The 19,075-nt window shown below is 34.7% G+C and overlaps 1 protein-coding gene across 1 annotated transcript; it reads right to left on the bottom strand.

Annotated features, from left to right (window-relative positions):
• Positions 1-332: 332 nt before the first annotated feature.
• On the bottom strand, positions 333-17,880 carry SHLD2 (shieldin complex subunit 2). The gene is made up of 8 exons (XM_009819474.2): positions 16,330-17,880; positions 14,974-15,081; positions 13,968-14,162; positions 11,440-11,574; positions 8,468-8,674; positions 7,357-7,591; positions 2,460-2,575; positions 333-1,854 (listed from the first exon to the last, which is right to left on the bottom strand). Exons 1-8 carry the CDS (start codon positions 17,849-17,851, stop codon positions 1,682-1,684), a joined length of 2,691 nt encoding a protein of 896 aa, XP_009817776.2. The 5' UTR covers positions 17,852-17,880; the 3' UTR covers positions 333-1,681.
• Between the last annotated feature and the right edge of the window lie 1,195 nt (positions 17,881-19,075).

Genomic DNA, 19,075 nt, shown 5'->3' with positions numbered 1-19,075 from the left:
ACTGAGAAAACTGTCAGAGACTGTTTCAAAGACAGACAAAAATACTGGGGAATTCTTTTATCACAAGATGGCTAGGGCTTAAACCAGACAACTAAGCTTGCTATGAAAAGCAGAACTGCACAAACTTGTTTGATCAATAGAATCTGACCAGACTGATCAGTACACAAATAGTTAAATACAGAAATAAGATAAGTGACCTTATGAAACTTCAGCTGAGAATTCATTTCTTCAAGGTCATCCAATAAGCCTTAGGATTCTCTCTTGCTGCCAGACTGATCAGAAACATTACTATCTTCTCCTTTATTGGTACACCAGAAAACACATGGCTTACACATAGCTCTAATTAACATCATTAAAAACCAAACAGTCCCAAATTGGTTTCACATGAGATACAACAACAGAATCCAAACTAGCACCAAGAAACACAGTTATTCAATTGTATGCAGCCACTTCCCAAGAAACAACACATGAAAGCTGTTCAACAGACATATTACTTGCATTATAATACATTTGACAATTTGATTTATCAAATTCGGTTTTGAGAACAGTTCTGTGTTTGAAGTTTGAGGATAGCTGAAACAGTATGTGGAAACTGACTTCCTAGATGAGAACAGTGCAGGTAAAGTCTGCAAGGATCTAGCCAGACAGCAAATATGATTCATACCATACAGCTTCTACCAGTCTCAGTAAGAGGCAGAATTTATATCAGAGAAAGATATAAATATCGGAAAAATACTGATCAACATGTTTTATCACTTCGGCAGTATTTATATCAGAGAAATTTTGCTTTTAGAGTAATAGTTATGAGATTATTACTTTATGAAGTCAGGTGCAGTCATAATTTACTCAGTCTTTTACTGATAAAAATCAGTATCAGAATACACTAAGACTTAAAAAAGAATTAAATTAATTTCTAAATCTGATCAAGTTGGGAGAAAATTTTGCAGACCAGTGCTAAACTGATTAAATTGGCTTAAGGTGATTAAGTTTACTTGCCAGCTTATGCTGGATAAATACTGCAACAATAAATACTACAACAATTAAATCATGTAAACGTTCCATGAAAGAATACACCAGTTTAAACTGTTTAAAACCTCTTAATTAAATTGATGCAACAACTTCTGGATACACAAAATTAGATTCAGTGACACAGTTCTGTTTTACAAGAGAAAACAGTGGCAGCAAAATTGCTGAGGGTAAATGGCAGAAATTCTGCTGTTAAAAGAAGGAAAGTAACCACAACAGTAAAGCAAGCAAAGATATAACCCAGTTACAGATCATGTATAGGATAAGACAAACAAAAATCTTTTAACTAAAATAATATTACTGAATTGTGGCTGTCTTCCTCTACTCTGCCATATCTGAGAAAAATTCAGTCTCTCAATACTAGTGAACTTTTCTGGGGAGAAAAGGAAAACAGATACCCTGTAAGAGTTTATTAAGATAAAAATATATGTATGAAAATATACTTTATGACAATTTATCAGTATTACAGCAGCAGTATATACTATTAGTAGATATTCCATACCAATCCTTTTGGGTTTTTTTAATAAGTTAAAAACAAAATCCTTTATTGTATTTTTAAAAGTATTTGCTTCCTTGAGCTAATTAATTTTTCTTCTGTTTGCCATCTGTGTGTTCCTATGGTCTCTGTTACTCAGTTATTGCAAAGGTCAATGCTTCAAAGATCAGGATGAAAATTTAGCAGATGGAAATCCTTTTGCAAAGGACAGCTGTTTTCATCTAGCACAAAATGGCTCCTAATTTCCAACAAATAGGATGCTTCCATATCTGCTAGCAGCAAGTGACACAGATCTGCTATTATTGTGCTGTAGGTTATATCTGAAGAGGGCACTGCAAAAGACAGAACAATCCAATTTACTCTTTATTTTCATAATAGCACCTAACATTCAAGTTCCACCACCTCCATGAAAGCTACTCTGGGAAGTGTAGCTCAACACTGAATAGAAAATTAGGTTTTGTTTTAATAATTTTTAAAAACAATGTGCTAAGACTGTTTCTCGTTAAACTAACACCTGCAAGTCATGTAAAACATCTTTCAAGAAGTCAAACAGGATGTATCATGGGAAGCCTGTATGAAACACCTCTCAGTTATTTACATCATAGAAGTGTATCAGATATTTCTAAAAATTGCTAGAAGATTCTATTTTCCATATAAGGAATCCATTTAGTTACTGAATACTTAGTTATATAACATATAATAAATGCTCATACCATTTCACCTCTTCTTGTTGCTACCTCAACTCTGAACTTCTGAGTTTGTCAGACAGCAGCTGAAGTGTTCTCTTTGAGGTGTTTTTTTTTAAGTCTCATACAAGATGAGCAATCATCATATTTCCAGAACAATCTCACTCCAATGCTGAACTGTCAATAATTAAAAATTTTACTTCCATTGAGAACTTTGCTGCCTGTTTCTATCACAATTCATGAAACAGTACCTACTAATCCATTCAGCCAGTCTGCAGGAATATTGAGGAAGATTTTTTCCATCAACTCAGACACGACATGAACATAAATTTCATATCCTCCATCTTCTACTGTCATCAAAGCAGGTCTAGATCAAAAAACAAAAAGACTCTTTCAGGTTATCTGCTATGTTTTTGACTGAAGCAAAATTTCTGAATGAAAGTAATACAATGTAATATTACCTTCCAACATAACAGCAAGAACTAAAAAAACTAAAAAAATCTCTATGCATTCATCTCTGTCAAATCTGTAGAGTGGAATGAGTTTGAGATATATATACTGAATTTACTACTCAATGTTAAAATAACTTCTAAAGCTATCAAGTAAGCCTTACTTTCAGACAACTGCAGAAAACAATGCTTTAGCACTGGTCTTTTCCTGCAAGACAGTGAGAACTGCATTATAATGGAATTAGTGTCATGTCATTTATGGCTTTGAACTTTATATATTTAAAGTATAAATGTTAATATGTAAGTATATGTACCTACAAATATACAAGAGGTAAATAAAGATTTGAAACGCAAAGTAAGGAGACAAGCTTAGGTGTATCACTTGGAATTGTATCATCTGTATTAACACCACCTAATATTGTCTGTCTTAATACACCACTTCATAGCGACTACATAATACCAAGATAGTATCTCTTGTACTATGACAAATAACCAAATGGTTTCACATACCACTAAACAAGAAAAAATCCCTCCTATTCCTAGAAACCATTTTCTACATAGCATATGGTCAATAGTATTCCTATTAGGTCTGAAATGAACCTGGTTAGGGCCTGCTGTCCCATGAGCACGGTCCTTCCAAATTTTGCTGTTTCATATGATTCAAAAGTGATATTGGATGACCAGCAACTGGTAAGTAGTAATCCTTTTTTTAGTACAGGTATTCCCTGTATTTCAAGTGTTTGTCTTCTTTCCAACCTGTTATTATTGATACCGTACCTTTTTATTGTTCCCCAAGTAAGTCCTTGCTATTGGTTTTTGCTGTGAGATGATGATACCTTAGCAGCAATGTTCAACAGGTAGTTTCTGCTTGCTTTCAAGTTTGAGTAATTTTACTAAGCCTAATCATTTATACAGCTGATGCAGCTTCTACCCTACGTATGGTCTTTGACTGCCCTGAGACTATTTACAATTCGACTTGCAAAATGTGCACCATCACAATCCTCACACTTTTTAGAAAATCTGCACTGCTCTGATCAAAGCAGGATGCAATGCTCTTATATCCTGACCGTCCCACAGAAGAAACTAAAATAGTAAGCATCAGGACATATCACAATAGTGTAAATCCTGGTTATAGCAATATTACAACAGTACCAACACAGTATATGTTAAATAAAGTAATAAAATAAGGCAAAATCATCTCCAGTGCACAACTTTTCAATGGGAGATGCTCCCAACAGGATAAAACGTGCTAACTGCAGAGATGGCAGAAATGAGAGAAGGGCAGTCACTTCAAGAGACTAGCAGAGCTGCACTATCAAATAGGACAGTCAGCTGTCAATTGACAACTGGAGACTTATTAATAGATTAATTTAGTTAGCATGATGCAGAACATACCTAACAGCACTAATTTGAATGCCTCTGAGGCATGAAGGCAAATGACTGCAAATACGCCACTTTCCCAGTAGGCAAGTCATTTGACTTGCCATCTGTTAATCTAAAAGCTACTGCTAAATTTCGTAAGATTAAGTGATCAAAAGAGGTAAGAACTCCATGTCTGATTATCTGTGGGATTATTTCAAATCTGTTGGTTTAGACAGAAACCAAGGCCCAGACAATTTGTAGTCGTTAAAGACTGCTGGCTCCTTTCATGAGAGAACGCTTAACAACAGTACACTTATATGCTCAGCTTCCCAAATAATTGTGAGCAATTGCTATTTTACCTATGAAGAAATGTATTTTGGTTTAGACAATTTATGCTGAAGTACAGGAAAATTATTATGACTTCCAGAAATACAAAATTAACGCTTTGGAAACAGTATAATTAACTTAAATATGTTTGCAGAGAAATGTGCTAAGAGATGTTGCAAAATTTAAAGCTTTCAAAACCACAGGCAAATGTGGGCTACAGATGTAACTTGCAAATTAAGTGATGCATTAAGAAAGATTAATTTTGCTTCATTCCTCATTATTATATGCTGACTACCTGTTTCTCAGTTCATACTCTGTTCTCAAAGCCATCTAAGTCTTCTTTCAGATAAGATTTACTTTAACAAGAGTGAACTGTCATGGTGAGAAAGAAAATTCAACACAGCCTTCAAAACAGAGCCTGGCACTGTTAATTTTCTTTCACTAGTGCCATAGAAAATGCAATTTTGTGATTAACTTTATTCCTTAAATGCCACTGTTTTTAATATGGTGAATTTAAATCACTGTAAAACAGTTAGAAACATATTTAAGGATATAACTAAATTTCACTAAAGGCATACATAGTTCTACTAAAATATTCCTTAGCAGCTACCGAGTAAATAGTCCTCAGTACCTGTATACAAAGCTGGTGAAGCATGACAGTGAAATGGGCTTTTCCACTAGTACAGAAAGGTTAGATTGAATCCCTGCTGAGTGTAAGCATCTGGAATTTCCTATTTCATTACTGCTACTCTTAAAATATTCATCTTTTTAAATGACAAACACTCATTGGTATAGACTGAAAAATGAATTATCTGAAGGAAACACTACCATCATACCAAATTCCAGGGAAAAGATGCTAGGAAACTGAAAATTTGGGCAAAAACAGATGTAAGAAACAAGGACCTATCCATGATATCTGAAATCTAGGAGGTGAGCTCTGAAATACAAGATATTTTTCCTTGTCTTAGTTTTCACGATTTCTTCTAGCTTGATATTTGTATTGTCCTAGCTCAAAAAGAATATGGAAATATTTACCCACATTATATGACAGCACTTACGTAAAGCATAAGTTTCTAGGATCTTGTGCATCATTATTACTATCACCATTAAAGTGTTCAGTGTTCTGGGTATCTAACATAGAGAAAAGAAAGCTATCTAAGCATATACACATGCATCTATCTTAAGCTTGTGTCTTCAGCATCTGAAGGAAAAGATGAGCTTCATTACAATCACAGCAGATTAACAAACTGGGCTCCTACATTTCAAAGGGAAAAGATGATAAAGGATGACTTCACTGACCTACAGTATTGAAACCTGAGGCTATGTCTCTTAAATACCAAGATCCTGTCATAATATTTATTTTCCTATCATAGTGTCTATTTCATATCTTAAATATTCACACTCAAACTGAAAAAAAAAACTATGTTATGTTTGTAAGTTACTACATTCCCTGAATCAAAGAAGCAAATTGAATTACAGACTAGTCCTATGTTTTAAGCACTCTGCAGTGTTTAGCATTATTACAATTACTCATACTAAGTAGAAAACAATGTGCATATTTTACTCCCAGGGAGATGCTGGTAGCTATTGCATTGCTAGAAACAGAACATACTGAACTTACTACGTCCTTATATTGAGGGATTAAAAACAATCTGAGATAAGGGGACATGAGTTCGCAAACTACAGAAAAAAATGTAATTTTCTACTAATTGTGCATACAATTTTATAAACAAGACTAACACTAACCATTGACATATCAAGCTATTGAGTAGCACAATAATGATAGGACAGCATATTTGGTTAATAGATTAATTTCATTTTAACAAGATTTGTTTAGCAAGAGAGATTTTTCCCCTGTTAAGATGTAAATGTACTAAGTTATCCTACAATACAGAATTTGGAAATACTACCAAGGAGATGCATTCTTACTAAACTAATCACAGCAAAATTTCAGTGCAAAAATGACAGACTTTTCTTTGAAAAAGTTGTGCATTTAAGTTCCATATCAAAAGATTTTCACATGCTGATGATGCAAACATTAGAAATATTTATCATTTGTCTATCACCTTTTGTGCAAGAGAGTACATTGAAGTCCTTCAGGACCACATGAGGGGTCATAATCTTATGAAAGAGAGGGGGAACATTTCCAGTTAAGAAACTTTGCACTTAATCTTCCCTCACAGGAAAATAAATAGCATATAAACTTAAAGATGCAAGACTATTTTGCATAGAAGAAAAAGACTAAGTCACTACCTTGTTAGACAAGTGGGATACTAGTATTTAAATCAAAGAAACTGTTGAGTATGCAACGATTCATTAAACTCATTATGAAATAGTTTAGCAATAATTTTAGAAATAATTTTGGTAGAAAATTTACATATTTTAGAATTCTATTACATCTATGATTGTCTCAATTAACCTCTACCTACATGTCTTTCAAGTCACTATAACAGTTAGATTTCAAAAGCCCAAGATAAATAAGAATTGAACAATTAGTTAATAATGTTGTTCCTATATCAACTGGATCTGTTTAGTTTATTTTCTCTAAGTAAATGTGCATATACATCTTGTCTCACAGTGCCATCTGCTGATAGTTTAGTATCTCTGCTCTCTATGAGAAAGTTTATTGAAAACATTTGTTAATATTATTTCTGCAAGGGTAAAATTGATTAATCAGTTTAAAAACATGGTTGTGCATTCACACAATTTCAAACTTAGGTCAAAACAAGATGCTCAAGGAGTCTTTGGTCTTCAAGCTTCTACTCCATCTTAGCTTACTGACACAGTACTGGGTAGTATTCAAAGAAATTAAGAAGTTAGATTTAAACAAAGACTATCACCTATAAGTAATGGCAATATAATACAGAAATTCAAGAACAGTTCCTTGAAAATTCATTAGAAAAATAGGAATTGCTAACCACACCTTAATATAGAATTTTATATATGGGGGAACTTAAAATGCAGAGAGTTGTAGTTTACTTCCCTAATAGTACAACTTAATTTTGTTTACCTGTAGAATCTTTTTACTTTGTTGTATGGCAAACATCTAATACATTGCTTGTAGATCATGTTCTCATCTGCCTGTAGTTCCAAACCACATTTAGCACAACCTGAATATGTAATCATAGGCAGAGAAGCCAAAACATGCTCCAGTGAAGTGTCAGCACGGAAGATGAGTTGCTTGTATTGACCAGTTGAAATGGTAAACTTCAGTTCTAAGATATGGGCTTTCACTTGAACAACTCCTACAAAAACAATTTCAATCAAATATGCATTCAGTTTTATTTATAACTGAAAGCAAAAGCAAGGGTTACAGCTGTTCAAAACCAAAATAATTATCAACAAAACTTTATGAATTTTCCTTTAGTAGCACATGCTCATATTCTTAGAGAAGATTTATGTTGTGAAAAAGCATTGTGGTTAAATATTATTTAAAATTGTATAAAAGTACTACTTCATTAGGTTCTGTGGTGGTAGATGCCAATATAGAAGAGCCTGAATAAGAGATCAAGAGATTAGAATTGTGCGAATAATTTCCAATTGCTTTTTCTTCCACACTAATTCAGAGACACTGAAAAGCATAGCTTTAGCTTAGCTTTCCACTAATTATACATAAACTAGAGTTAAATGCTGCAATACCAAACTTATTTAGTTACTTCTTAATGCTTAACACCAACCTTAGCGATCTTCTAGGTTTATCTGGGAGGGGGTGACTGTGTAAAATGTATTCTTGCTCTTCTGTAAGAAGTTTTCAATAGCAGTAGCTATTTTACTCTTGCTTTAGAGAATTCCAGGTTTGGAGAAATACTACTCAAACTTCCTGTTATTAATCACATCATTACTAGACTGGTCAGCATGGACAACAAAAGGCAGCATTTCTCCCTACGTTCCAAAGCTATCTTTGTATGGTACCACATCCCACACCTTTCTCACCTCTGGGCTCACTGAATGAAGGCCGCATTCACAGTTTGGCTGGGTACTGAGCAGCAGCCTCCAGAATAAAGTCAGATTCCCAGAATGGTGCTAACTTTAAAAACGCATTTTACTTGATGAACAGAGTGTCTATTTTGCTTAGTTATGCACTGCACAACAGATACCAGAGCTACAGATAACAACTTTACCTGAGCATTTTTCCTCCAAATGTGCTGAAAGCTTTGTCATCTGCATGAAGGATGTTTTACTTTTCTGAAACTTTTCTCTAAATTCAATTGCCCTTTTGTCATCATCAAACAAGCACTCACAGGATGACCAAGGAGTTGTGTGCAGTTCAAAATCACCCGAGACAGAACTATGTTGGACCAGAAGGTATTTAAAGTCCCATATGTGATCTGCAGAACAAAAAAGCAAGCAGAAGAGTTTACTTTGTATAACTTGGTTAATTTATAGAAAGCCAAAGTCACTTACAAGATTGACAAACAAATCAGCAAGACATTCTCATATGGTCAGCTCTGGCAACTTTATTTCAAGCCTGATGACATGGAGGGCTTTTCCTTTCCTTTCCCTATAAACTTTGCATGAGTCCTCCATAACAGTTTTCATTTCACTTGTACTGAATTCTGCTTTCAAGGCAACTCAACTTTTTCAAAAAGAAACCAGTTCTGAAATTTCTTGTCAGCTCTAAGAAGGAAAAGTTAGCAATGTCTACAAGAAAAAACCTTCATGTTATTAATCAACTTCCATCTTTAATATGTCCCTGTTTTTTATTCTTCTATCGCCATAATGCTCTGATTTAAAAATATTAATTCATTTTTATTACAGAATCAATTGGAAGATGAAAGAAAAATACTTTAAAAATGGAGATTACAGAAGAGTAATATATTTTGGGTTGTCCTTCACTTTCTTATAAGAATCCAGTATTCACCCACTAACTATGTCTGACAGCCATTTAGGCTGTGTTTGCTCAAGCTGAAAGTTGCAGCCAAAATAATTGTTTTTGGAAACAAGGTTAGAAAAATACAGATTTTTTTTTCAATGTATTCAAGTGTCTGTATAAGCATTTTATTAGCATGTTTTAGTATTTTCATATTTTGGATTAGTCTGATTTTTGGTGGTAACTTGCTAAAATTGCAAGCTCCTGAAAAATTTGCTTTCAGAAGCAGTGTTTACTGTAAAATACTCCAAAAAACCCTGAGCGTCAGTCTATTCTCATGCACCTCATATCTGAATAGAGATCCTGCACCCCCAGAACTGAGTATGGTCCAGTCCAAAGCAATATTCAGGCAGTAACACTAGAGCAACAGTGAGCGAAAATCTGAACAGGAGTAAATAAATGGGCACTTAAAGAGAGGATATGTGGAAGTAGAGGACACAGTCTAACTAGCATATAAGATCTGATTGATACCTGAATTTAACCTGTTTTTCCCATCTTCAACATTCCCCTGTTGATTAGAAAAATGGTCACAAAACATGAGTAAACTATAAGCAATCAAGTTTACAGAAGTGTATTTAATGAAATAAATCTTACTTTTTTGGTAATCTAAACCAAATGAGTGTAAAGCATTAATTGAATGTCTGATGACTGTATACTGGAAGCTTGGACTGATTTTTAGCAAGAGATGAAAAATAAATTTAACTTTCACTGGTAACAATTTTTAGATGCTCTAGAGCTGCATAGTCTTATGCACTTTAAGTATGTAGACAGTTTAAGAATTACAAGTCTCCATACCTTCTTCTACAAGACTGATGTTTCTAATCTGCTAGTACAACTAGTAAACACATACTACAGCTGATCTATGACTCCTAGCTCTTCCTGTAACCCACTCACACTATATAGCTGTTGTGAACGCTTTAGTACCATGTGAATTTATCTTTTTTGGTTATCTTACTGGGATCAAATGTTCATGGTTTGTCTGTGATTAAGTATTTGAACAGTTGAGAAATCACTCATCTTAAATTTCAGATAATCCTTTAATCATTAAAATGCCAACTTCTAGATACACAGCACGTCAAATATAAACACTTAATACTACTGAGATCTACATCTTATACTTTTCTGCTTTAAAGTATCAGAAAATGATACATTATTGTGTCTTAGAAATTACCTTTGGTATCTTCTTTTTGCAGCTACAAAAAAATTTTAAATTCTGTATTTTGAAAAGCATAATATTCTAGCATACTAAATTCTGTAAGATTTTAAGCATCTAACAGTATACACCTGCTCAGGGTGAAGTATGCACAAAAATAAGAGCAATGTAGATATTATCTAGTAAAGTTAATTGATTAATGCTTAAGTTGGACCATCTTCTACAAGTAGTTTAAGAGGTAGGTCTTGCAGTTAAATGATTTCTAGGAGTGGAGATTACTTACAAATTGAAGTGGAACTGACAGAATTCAGAGTGTCTACATTTAATAGGTAAAGATTCACTCTGAAGACGTTGAACCTTTCTGGTTTTTATTTTGTACTATATGAAAACTGGCTTTTTAGGCAGACATAATCAGTGCTTCAAGTAATACAGCATTTACCTCCTAAGTGTATCCACTGATCAGAAATATAAACTCTTTAAGTTAACAATTCAGCAAAAACCTAGTTTCACTTACTTTAAAAGAACAAAGCCAGCAATAAAACAATATTCGGTAGTAGTCACTGCTAAAACACAGGCTATGTGATTCTTGCAAGAAATGCTTTTAGTCAGTTACAGCTAGACTTGATAGCAAGACCATTAGGATATAAAGCCTGACACTGTAGCAAGGTAGAAAGCAGAGAATGAAAACCAGAAGCAGAAAAAAACCAGCAACTCATGCTAAACCAGACAATGACAAGGAAGACTCAGCAAACCTGATAACATAGTTAACATTCAAGTTTGGTTTTTTTAATAGTTACATAACTAGGCACCAGTGCATCTTGCGTCTACATTCAAGTTTCTAAATATTCATGCCTTCTCAGTCTTCTAAAGAGAGTGCATTCAAATTCTGTTGCTGATGGCACTGCTTCTGAACAGAGGAGACATGTTAAAATTGGTATCAAATATGTTGCGCCCTTCCAAGGGGAGTAATTAAAAGTTGAATGGAAAAATGTTACCAACTGAGCTTTTTAAAGATATTAATAGCATCACAAAAATCCTTTTACAGCTACCTATAGGTACAAGGACTTTACCTTTTTTCCTTTGAAGTTGAGGGCACCAGGCAGCCCCTGCTCCCCACAGCACCATCTTATAGTGTTGATCTCTGTTCTGCTCTACTGTTAGAATAATTTTTCTTTGGTTGCCACCTCTGTAGCTGTACACAGATTCTGAAAAAGTTTGAGATTATATGACTTCTACAGTAAAAAACAAACACACAAAACCCACATCCCTCAATATTAAGATGAGATCATGCTGCTATCATATTTTATGGTACAATTATAAGCCAAAAAGAATACACCTACAATTTCTTCAGGACAGAATGAAAGCAATCTGATTTCTTCAGCAACATGAATCTAGTTTGAAGGAATGCATAAAGTATACTAATTTACCTTTATCCACCTAAATACTCAGCAACTGGACACCTCCCTTTGAAACAGCAGGTATCTGAGCATCTTTCAGCTCCCACTCATCCTGACTGGTATAAGTAGAAAGAAATTGTACTCAATCTCTCAGCAACAGGCTGTCATAATTGGAAGTTAAAGTTCCTGTAACTTCTGTGGAATACACTGAAAGAAACATTTCTCTAGAAGCTTTCACATAAAACTGTAGGCATGTACAAGCACACTTAGGGGATTAGTAACAGTATATATAAATTGAAACAATTAAGATCTCTACAGCACTCTTATTGAAGATATTGCCTGTAAGTTTCAGTTCCACACTAAATCTACAGCATTTTTCATAAATAATTTTTGAACAAGAACTCCTGCTTTAAATATCTAACAGTTCTGAGATTTATGTACAATAATAAATTATGAAGATTTCTATCTTCAAAATTCTCCATTTATAATGAATAAACATGATATTGACAGTGTGGGTAAAAATTTGAATCTTACTAATACAAGCACTAAATACAAGATGATAGTGGAATATGATCAAATTTATGTGCAAAGTCAAGCACTGAGAAGCAGTGGTACTGTAAAGAAAAGATAATTAGAACAGCTAGGCAGGGAAAAGAGAAAGACTCCCTTTTCCAGGTGGGAACAGTGGTCTTCAACTGCTCAAAGCATGTTAAAAAAACCATGACAAGACACTGCATGAAATACTGAGAATGCCCCAAGATAATTTGGTTTTGTTCATTTCAGAAGGTGGAGAAGATGCTAGGAAGCCATTACAAGGCCTGGTTATGAAGAAACTGAAACAAATTATCAATCTTAACATGGAAAATTGCTTCAGCAAAAGGAATCCTGAAACAACCGCATTCACTATTAGAAGAGGAATGTGTGACAGAAGAATGAACTAAAAAAACCATCAGTACATGGACTGTTAACCATGATTCTTTGGGGAAGAGGAGTCTTTACAATAAAAGTATACAGGAAACTCAGATTTCCAAAACAAATTATATTAATGAGGTAGTTCCCTGTTGTGCCTATGCAGAAGAGATAGGAGTACTGCAGTAAGACATCTTAGTAATTTCACACTGTGCCTTTTCCAGTGTTGAAAATCAAAAAGAACTTGTACAAAAAGGCACACAAATAAGGATTACTAGAAAATATTGCACGTATTTAAGAAACCAGGAATGCTTAGCTTTAAAAATCTATTCTAAGTACGAAAAAAATAGGAAGAAATAAACAAGAAATGTTCCGAATAAAACATTAGAAAAGAGCAACACAGTTCCATTACAAAGAAAGGAAAGTAAATCCTAAACCAGTAGCTTAAAATAATCAACAACTTATTTCATTCTGAAAAGCACATGATTTATAGTGCAATCAAGTTTTCCTTTAATGACAGGATACTTACATGGAAGACAGGTGGCAGGTGAGCTTTGAATTAGTAAAGCTTGCCTGTCCTACATGACATTTTCATAAACCAGCCCCCTTTCTCAAACAGTGGTCTACGGCAAGAATGTACCTCTGAAATTTCAAGAGCCATTAAAAAAACATATTTATGTCCCTCCACCGTAACCGCAGCATCTCCCTCTTTTCAGCACTCCTGCTATACACACCTATCTTCCCTGAAAAGGATTTCAAGCCCACCTTCCTCACATTTAAGATACTCCTGCTGCCATTCCACCTCCCAACACTATATTTCATACCTGCATCTCTCTTCAATCCTCCATCTTAGTGAAGATCAGGTACCACACTATTTGGACCTGTGGAGATGCTCAAGCCATCTCACTGACAAGTCACTACATTAGTAACTGCAGTCTGTGGTGAGTGCTCATTACTTAGTGAAAACACACCAACCCCTCAGTGAGTAGGAACACTGATTATCAGTGCCCTGCAGGATTCTCCCACAGACATGTACCCTGTTGATCAGTGCTAGTGTGCAGTAACCTCTTTTTAGTGGCTGACTACAGTCATCATTTCCTTCTTGTCTCTAACTCCACTTCTCTAACTGCTATGCCCCCATGAGTGAATCATTACAAAGGTTTTACTTGTGAGTCCTATGTCAAACACTGGTGAATGGAATGGAAAACAACCAGAACTGCATTGCAAAATGACCATTTAAGTTTCAGCTATTGTTGAAGTTCTGGAGGTTGAAGTCTAGTGCCTGAACTTACCTGTTAACACAGTAATGTCGATAATTTTCAAGATTGAGTGAACCAATGTATTTGGCTGGAGCTGGTCTAGCTGCATATACTGAACACTATCCAGTCTCTGAACTTGTCTTCGTGGAATGTCTCCAAAGTGTGGAAATTCTGATGATATGTATGCCAATAAACCATTGAGAACACCACCATCCACTATAGGATAAACTTACATAAAAAAACAAAGTTAAAGGGACCCCGTTTTTTTTAAGCTTAGAAGTATAAAATTTATCAGTTGGTACATATTTACACTGACAAAACCAGAAGAGTTTCACTATAATTCTAAGGCAAGAAATTCTTGAGATGTGTAACACATGATCCAAGATTAAACTGTACTTGATCTGCCTCCTCCTGATAACATCCCAAAGTTAAGCTAAGTACAGTATTTAAAATTACACCAAAAATAGGAAAGAAATCTTCTATCATAGCTTGGTAAGAACAGCCATTCTTGATCATTTACCCCAGAACCTGCCTTAAATATCTGGCAATAATGGATATTGGGAAGACAGTAAGAAGTATGCAAGTTCATGCTGATACTTCCACTGTATTTTCCCCTTAGCCTCCAACCCTCCATGGCGCAGTTATCTGTAAAGACTTCTTGCTTAATAGCCTGCAATGGATTACTTTGCCTGAATGTATCTACTTACTCTTTAAGCCTCTAAAATTTTTGCAAAAAATGTAATCCTCATGACATCTCAGATATCTTATGGTTGAGTCCTGGGATAACTGCTGTTTCTTAAACTAAGCTCAATGAATTCAGTTTCAGAGTTCTGAATGGTAACCACCCAACTTTACCATAAACTCCACATGCCTATCTTGTCCACAGGTGTTCCTGTCATACTTTCCTCTAGTGTTTTGTACCTCTCAGTTGCTCACACTTTCATTTTATCCTGTGTATGAGGTATTGCCAACAAAATGGAGTACTTTAAATAGCTATTTTACTGTGATTTTTGTGGAAACTTATGCACTATAATCTTACATTCTTCTGGATTGAGAGCTGAGCAGTTCCCCAGGTTGAGTAACTGACTGGTAAATGTAGATTGCAGCATGATTTCTCCACACCAAATGTTCTCATACATTATTATATCTGCAACAAAAAAGCAACCTTATCAACTCATGTATCAACAATATTGAAGTGTGTCATACACAGAACCATCACATGGATAGGCATGAAAGACAGTTTGAAAGAGATCACAAAGTGATTTTTTTAATCTACCAACACCATTTACAATGAGTCAATTAAATTTTCTCAATAGTTCAATGTAATTCTTAAGTGAATTTAAAATACTCAATAGCCTCATAGCAGGCACTGTATAAGTAAAGTGGGTGACGGTACTGGGTAAATTATTATTGTGCAGCATTTCAGAACGAGTAGTAAAGTACCAGGCTTACCCAGAAACACTTTTGGTGTATTTTGAGATAAGAATGTCTAAGCAGAAAAAGCCCAGCTTTCTTCAATCTCTTTAGAATATCTACCTTTGCAACTACCTATAAGCACTTAAAGAACTCTAAGAGAAATAGGCATCTTGAACTGTAGAAGTATTCAATTTCATATTGTGTAATTTTTTGTATATTGCAAAACTTAAATGGCCAGATCACTATCAAGTTCTGGTCAACTCCAGCCCTAAATTAGATGCAATATCATTTTTGTAGTACTGCATTCTCTTACATGATGTGTTCTCTTAAAGAAGGAGGGTTTTGCTCCCATTAAGTATTAAAGAGTACAAAGGATTTATCAGGAAGAATCTTCTTTATTAACTGACACGTTATGAAGAAGGCAAACTGCAAACAGCATTTTTCTGCAGTCTATGTCAGTTACTAATTCACAACACTATCCATCTCAAGATGCTAGTGCTAAGCTATGAAGTCCTTCCCAGGAGGAAAAGTATTTCTCATCCTGAGTCTGAACATAACATCACAATCTTCCAGTCCACCTGCTGGTCCAACAGCAAAGAATTACAAAAAAGTCTATAAATCAAGTAACTAGTACATCTGTTTTTTAGTAGCACTTTTACCTTTCAGGAACAACTGTTTTGAAACACTGTCATGTTACAGAATACACCTGACTACCTACAGCACTGCTGTAGTGTCAATGCACTGCTGTGTCTCAGACCAAAGACTATACATAAGAAATGGGCAAACTTCTATGGGACAGTCGATGTTCCACTGGCAGGATGACTGAGAATTCAAAGTGATGTTAAGCAATGTAAGTGATGTAAAAAGGACACTTACAAATGCTTAGACATAGTTCCAAATTAGTGGTTACATATTGTTCTTCTTTAAACAGGCATTTTAAAGATCCACATTTTAAAAAGGCAAATAAAGGAATTCTCACCTGTTAGCAGTACAACATCCCCAGGAAAAACAGTCAGTGACCAAAATGCAGCACCACGCCACAGCACTACTTTTCTCTCAATTTCTGACTGGTCAATAACTACTATTGTTGCTACAGGAACTTTACATGAAGATTTTGGTTTAGTCTTCACCTGTATTTCTTTGATATGACAAGGATGTACTATTGTGACCAAAACATTGTACTTCTGATTCTTGCAGCAGCAATTCTTAAGCAGTGATAGTTTCTTTTGAAGTTTCTTGAACTCTGTCATCCTCTCTTGATTCACTCTCATCCCAGGACAAGCTGGAGAAGAATTCAGTTTAGCTCTCTTTGATTTCAGCTGTCTTTTAAACGCTGAGTGAAAAATATGAAAGGAATCTTCACGCTTGCGAGCTCTTTTGGAAGAGCTCTTATGAGAACTGTCTATTTGAGAGCACAATATTCCTGAGCTCAATGGTTCAATATGGATTTCATTTACAAGTTGCTCAGCAGGAACATTAAGTTCTTGAGACTTCTCTGTATTTTCCTGAGCACTTCCTTCTCGTTTTGTAGCTTCAAAGCAAACATTTTCCCCATCACCCTCAGAACTGAAAAGTTCCATGGAACTTACATAATCTTCCTTATATTCATTTTCAGTCACATTAAGGCATGTTCCAACATCAGACTCAAACTGGAAGTGATCATATTGCCTTTCTTCAGGGTTTTTGCCTGCTTCTGTTTCCGGTAATTTTATGATTCTTTTCTGCATCTCATTCCGATTCTGTGCAAAAACAGCCATCTGACTTGAAGTCATTATACTGTGAAATTCAGTATCGGTTGACAGTGCAAGGTCTGAACAATCACCTGGTTCCCCTTTTGGTTTTGACTCTTGATTTTGGGGGAAAAACATATTCAGATATTGGCTTAGATGGTCATGGGGATCACTTCTATGATTTGATTGAACACCTTGTCCCACAGACCTTAGATGTATGCTAATCTGCTTAGTACCGGCAACCAAATCAGAAATGTCAGAGCTGTTAACTTCTAAATGACTGGCTTTTCTTTCAGGAAGGTTTGCACAACAGCCATGTGATTGTTTATCCTGTCTAGCTGATTCTGTGAATTTTTGAGGAAGGTGCAGATCTGCAGCCTGATTTACACTTCCATGTGTGCATTTATCTTTAGATATTTGACAATCAGAATAAATTAAACTTTCAGTCTTTTTAGATGTGCTGGTACAAGTTACTGCCGCAGGTACAAAAGATGTTAAATATTCTTTTGCTACCATTAATATCCCCTGTTCAGACTGCTGAGAGCTGTCAACATTTGTAGGAACTGCTGTGACTATAGAGCTTTCTGCCTGAAACACTACATGGTCAGCACCATTGACTTTTTCAGAAAAAAGACTATGTATTTCACATGAACAGTGGAGTTCTCTCCATTTTTCAGCAGCAGGTGCTGAACTACTTTGCTCTGACACCTCCAAGAGGCTTGGAATACTGGGTGCTCCCACAAAAATATGAATTTGAGGTCTTTTTGACATTTTTGATTGCTGTGTAAGTTTGACTTTAAACAATATGGTTTATGCAATAAACACAACACTAAGTTTTAGTAAACGCCAAGAATTACATTTCTTTTTTTCTTAACAATTTAAAAATACCTAAAATTCAAAGCAGTATTTCATAATTAAACTGGGGAAAACACCACTTTACTACTTAAAGCCTATAAAATTAAGTGTACAAAATAAAAAGTGGAAGTTATTGTGTCAAACTTGCATAGAAAAAGAAATTTACAGTAGGGCTTAATTTCCGATTCTGATACTTGGAAACATGTAGCAGATGCAGAATTATAGTGAAGATAAATTTAAGTTTAGTTATTGAGCAGACTTATCTTCATTTATTATTGCTAATTAAAGTCCAATGTGAATTCACTATTCAATACTTCATTTTAATTCATACGAAATAAATGCCTGTAAGAAACTTTCACAGCATGATTAGGAGATAATTTCACCTCCCAGAAAATTACAATTTCAACTAAATGATTAAAAATACTAGAGCTATTTAAAATCAGTTTAAGAGTTTGCTAGAAATGCAATATTTTACATGCTGTTTTAGCATGAAAATACTGTATTAAGTGATTATTTTACGAAATGGAAGGTTTCAGGATATTACTGATATATTATAATTATTTAATAAGCACTAAGACATCAGTGAAACTTGATAAGATTATTTAGAATTAGCTTTAATTCATTTATATAGTATCATACTTCCCAAGAAGTTACTAGCACTTTCTAGCTTATTAAAAATAAGCCCACCTTACACAGCACAAAAGACCCTTTATTTTTTTAAATTTATGCTATACTGGAATTTTAAAATACTCAGCGACAGCTACAAGTGTTCATTAAAATGCAGACACCAATGTTTTGGGAATGTTGCTAATAGAAGTTCCTGCAACAGGTAATTCTGCAGAGGTAGGAAACAGAACACCAGAAAAGACATTCAGGAGCTAATCCAGCTGCAAACAGAAGAAAAAGAGCATTGAAACAAATACAGCATTGAAAAATATTTAATCTTTTCATTTAGCACTTATTAAATTAACAGCCATTTTCCTAGCAACCCACTAGGGGTCGATAAATCTGCACATTCATAAAGCTCATAGTAACATAGAAAAACTATAAACATCCTCGAACACTGATCTCTGGTATATTATAGGTGTAACTGGAAAAACAATATACAACCACTAAAATCAGATATATCACATCATAATA

The sequence above is a fragment of the Gavia stellata genome, chromosome 9 (assembly GCF_030936135.1).
Source record: "Gavia stellata isolate bGavSte3 chromosome 9, bGavSte3.hap2, whole genome shotgun sequence".
Taxonomy (NCBI): Eukaryota; Metazoa; Chordata; class Aves; order Gaviiformes; family Gaviidae; genus Gavia; species Gavia stellata.
Note: the sequence above shows the minus strand (reverse complement) of the source record. Positions and strands in the feature narration are given on the sequence as shown.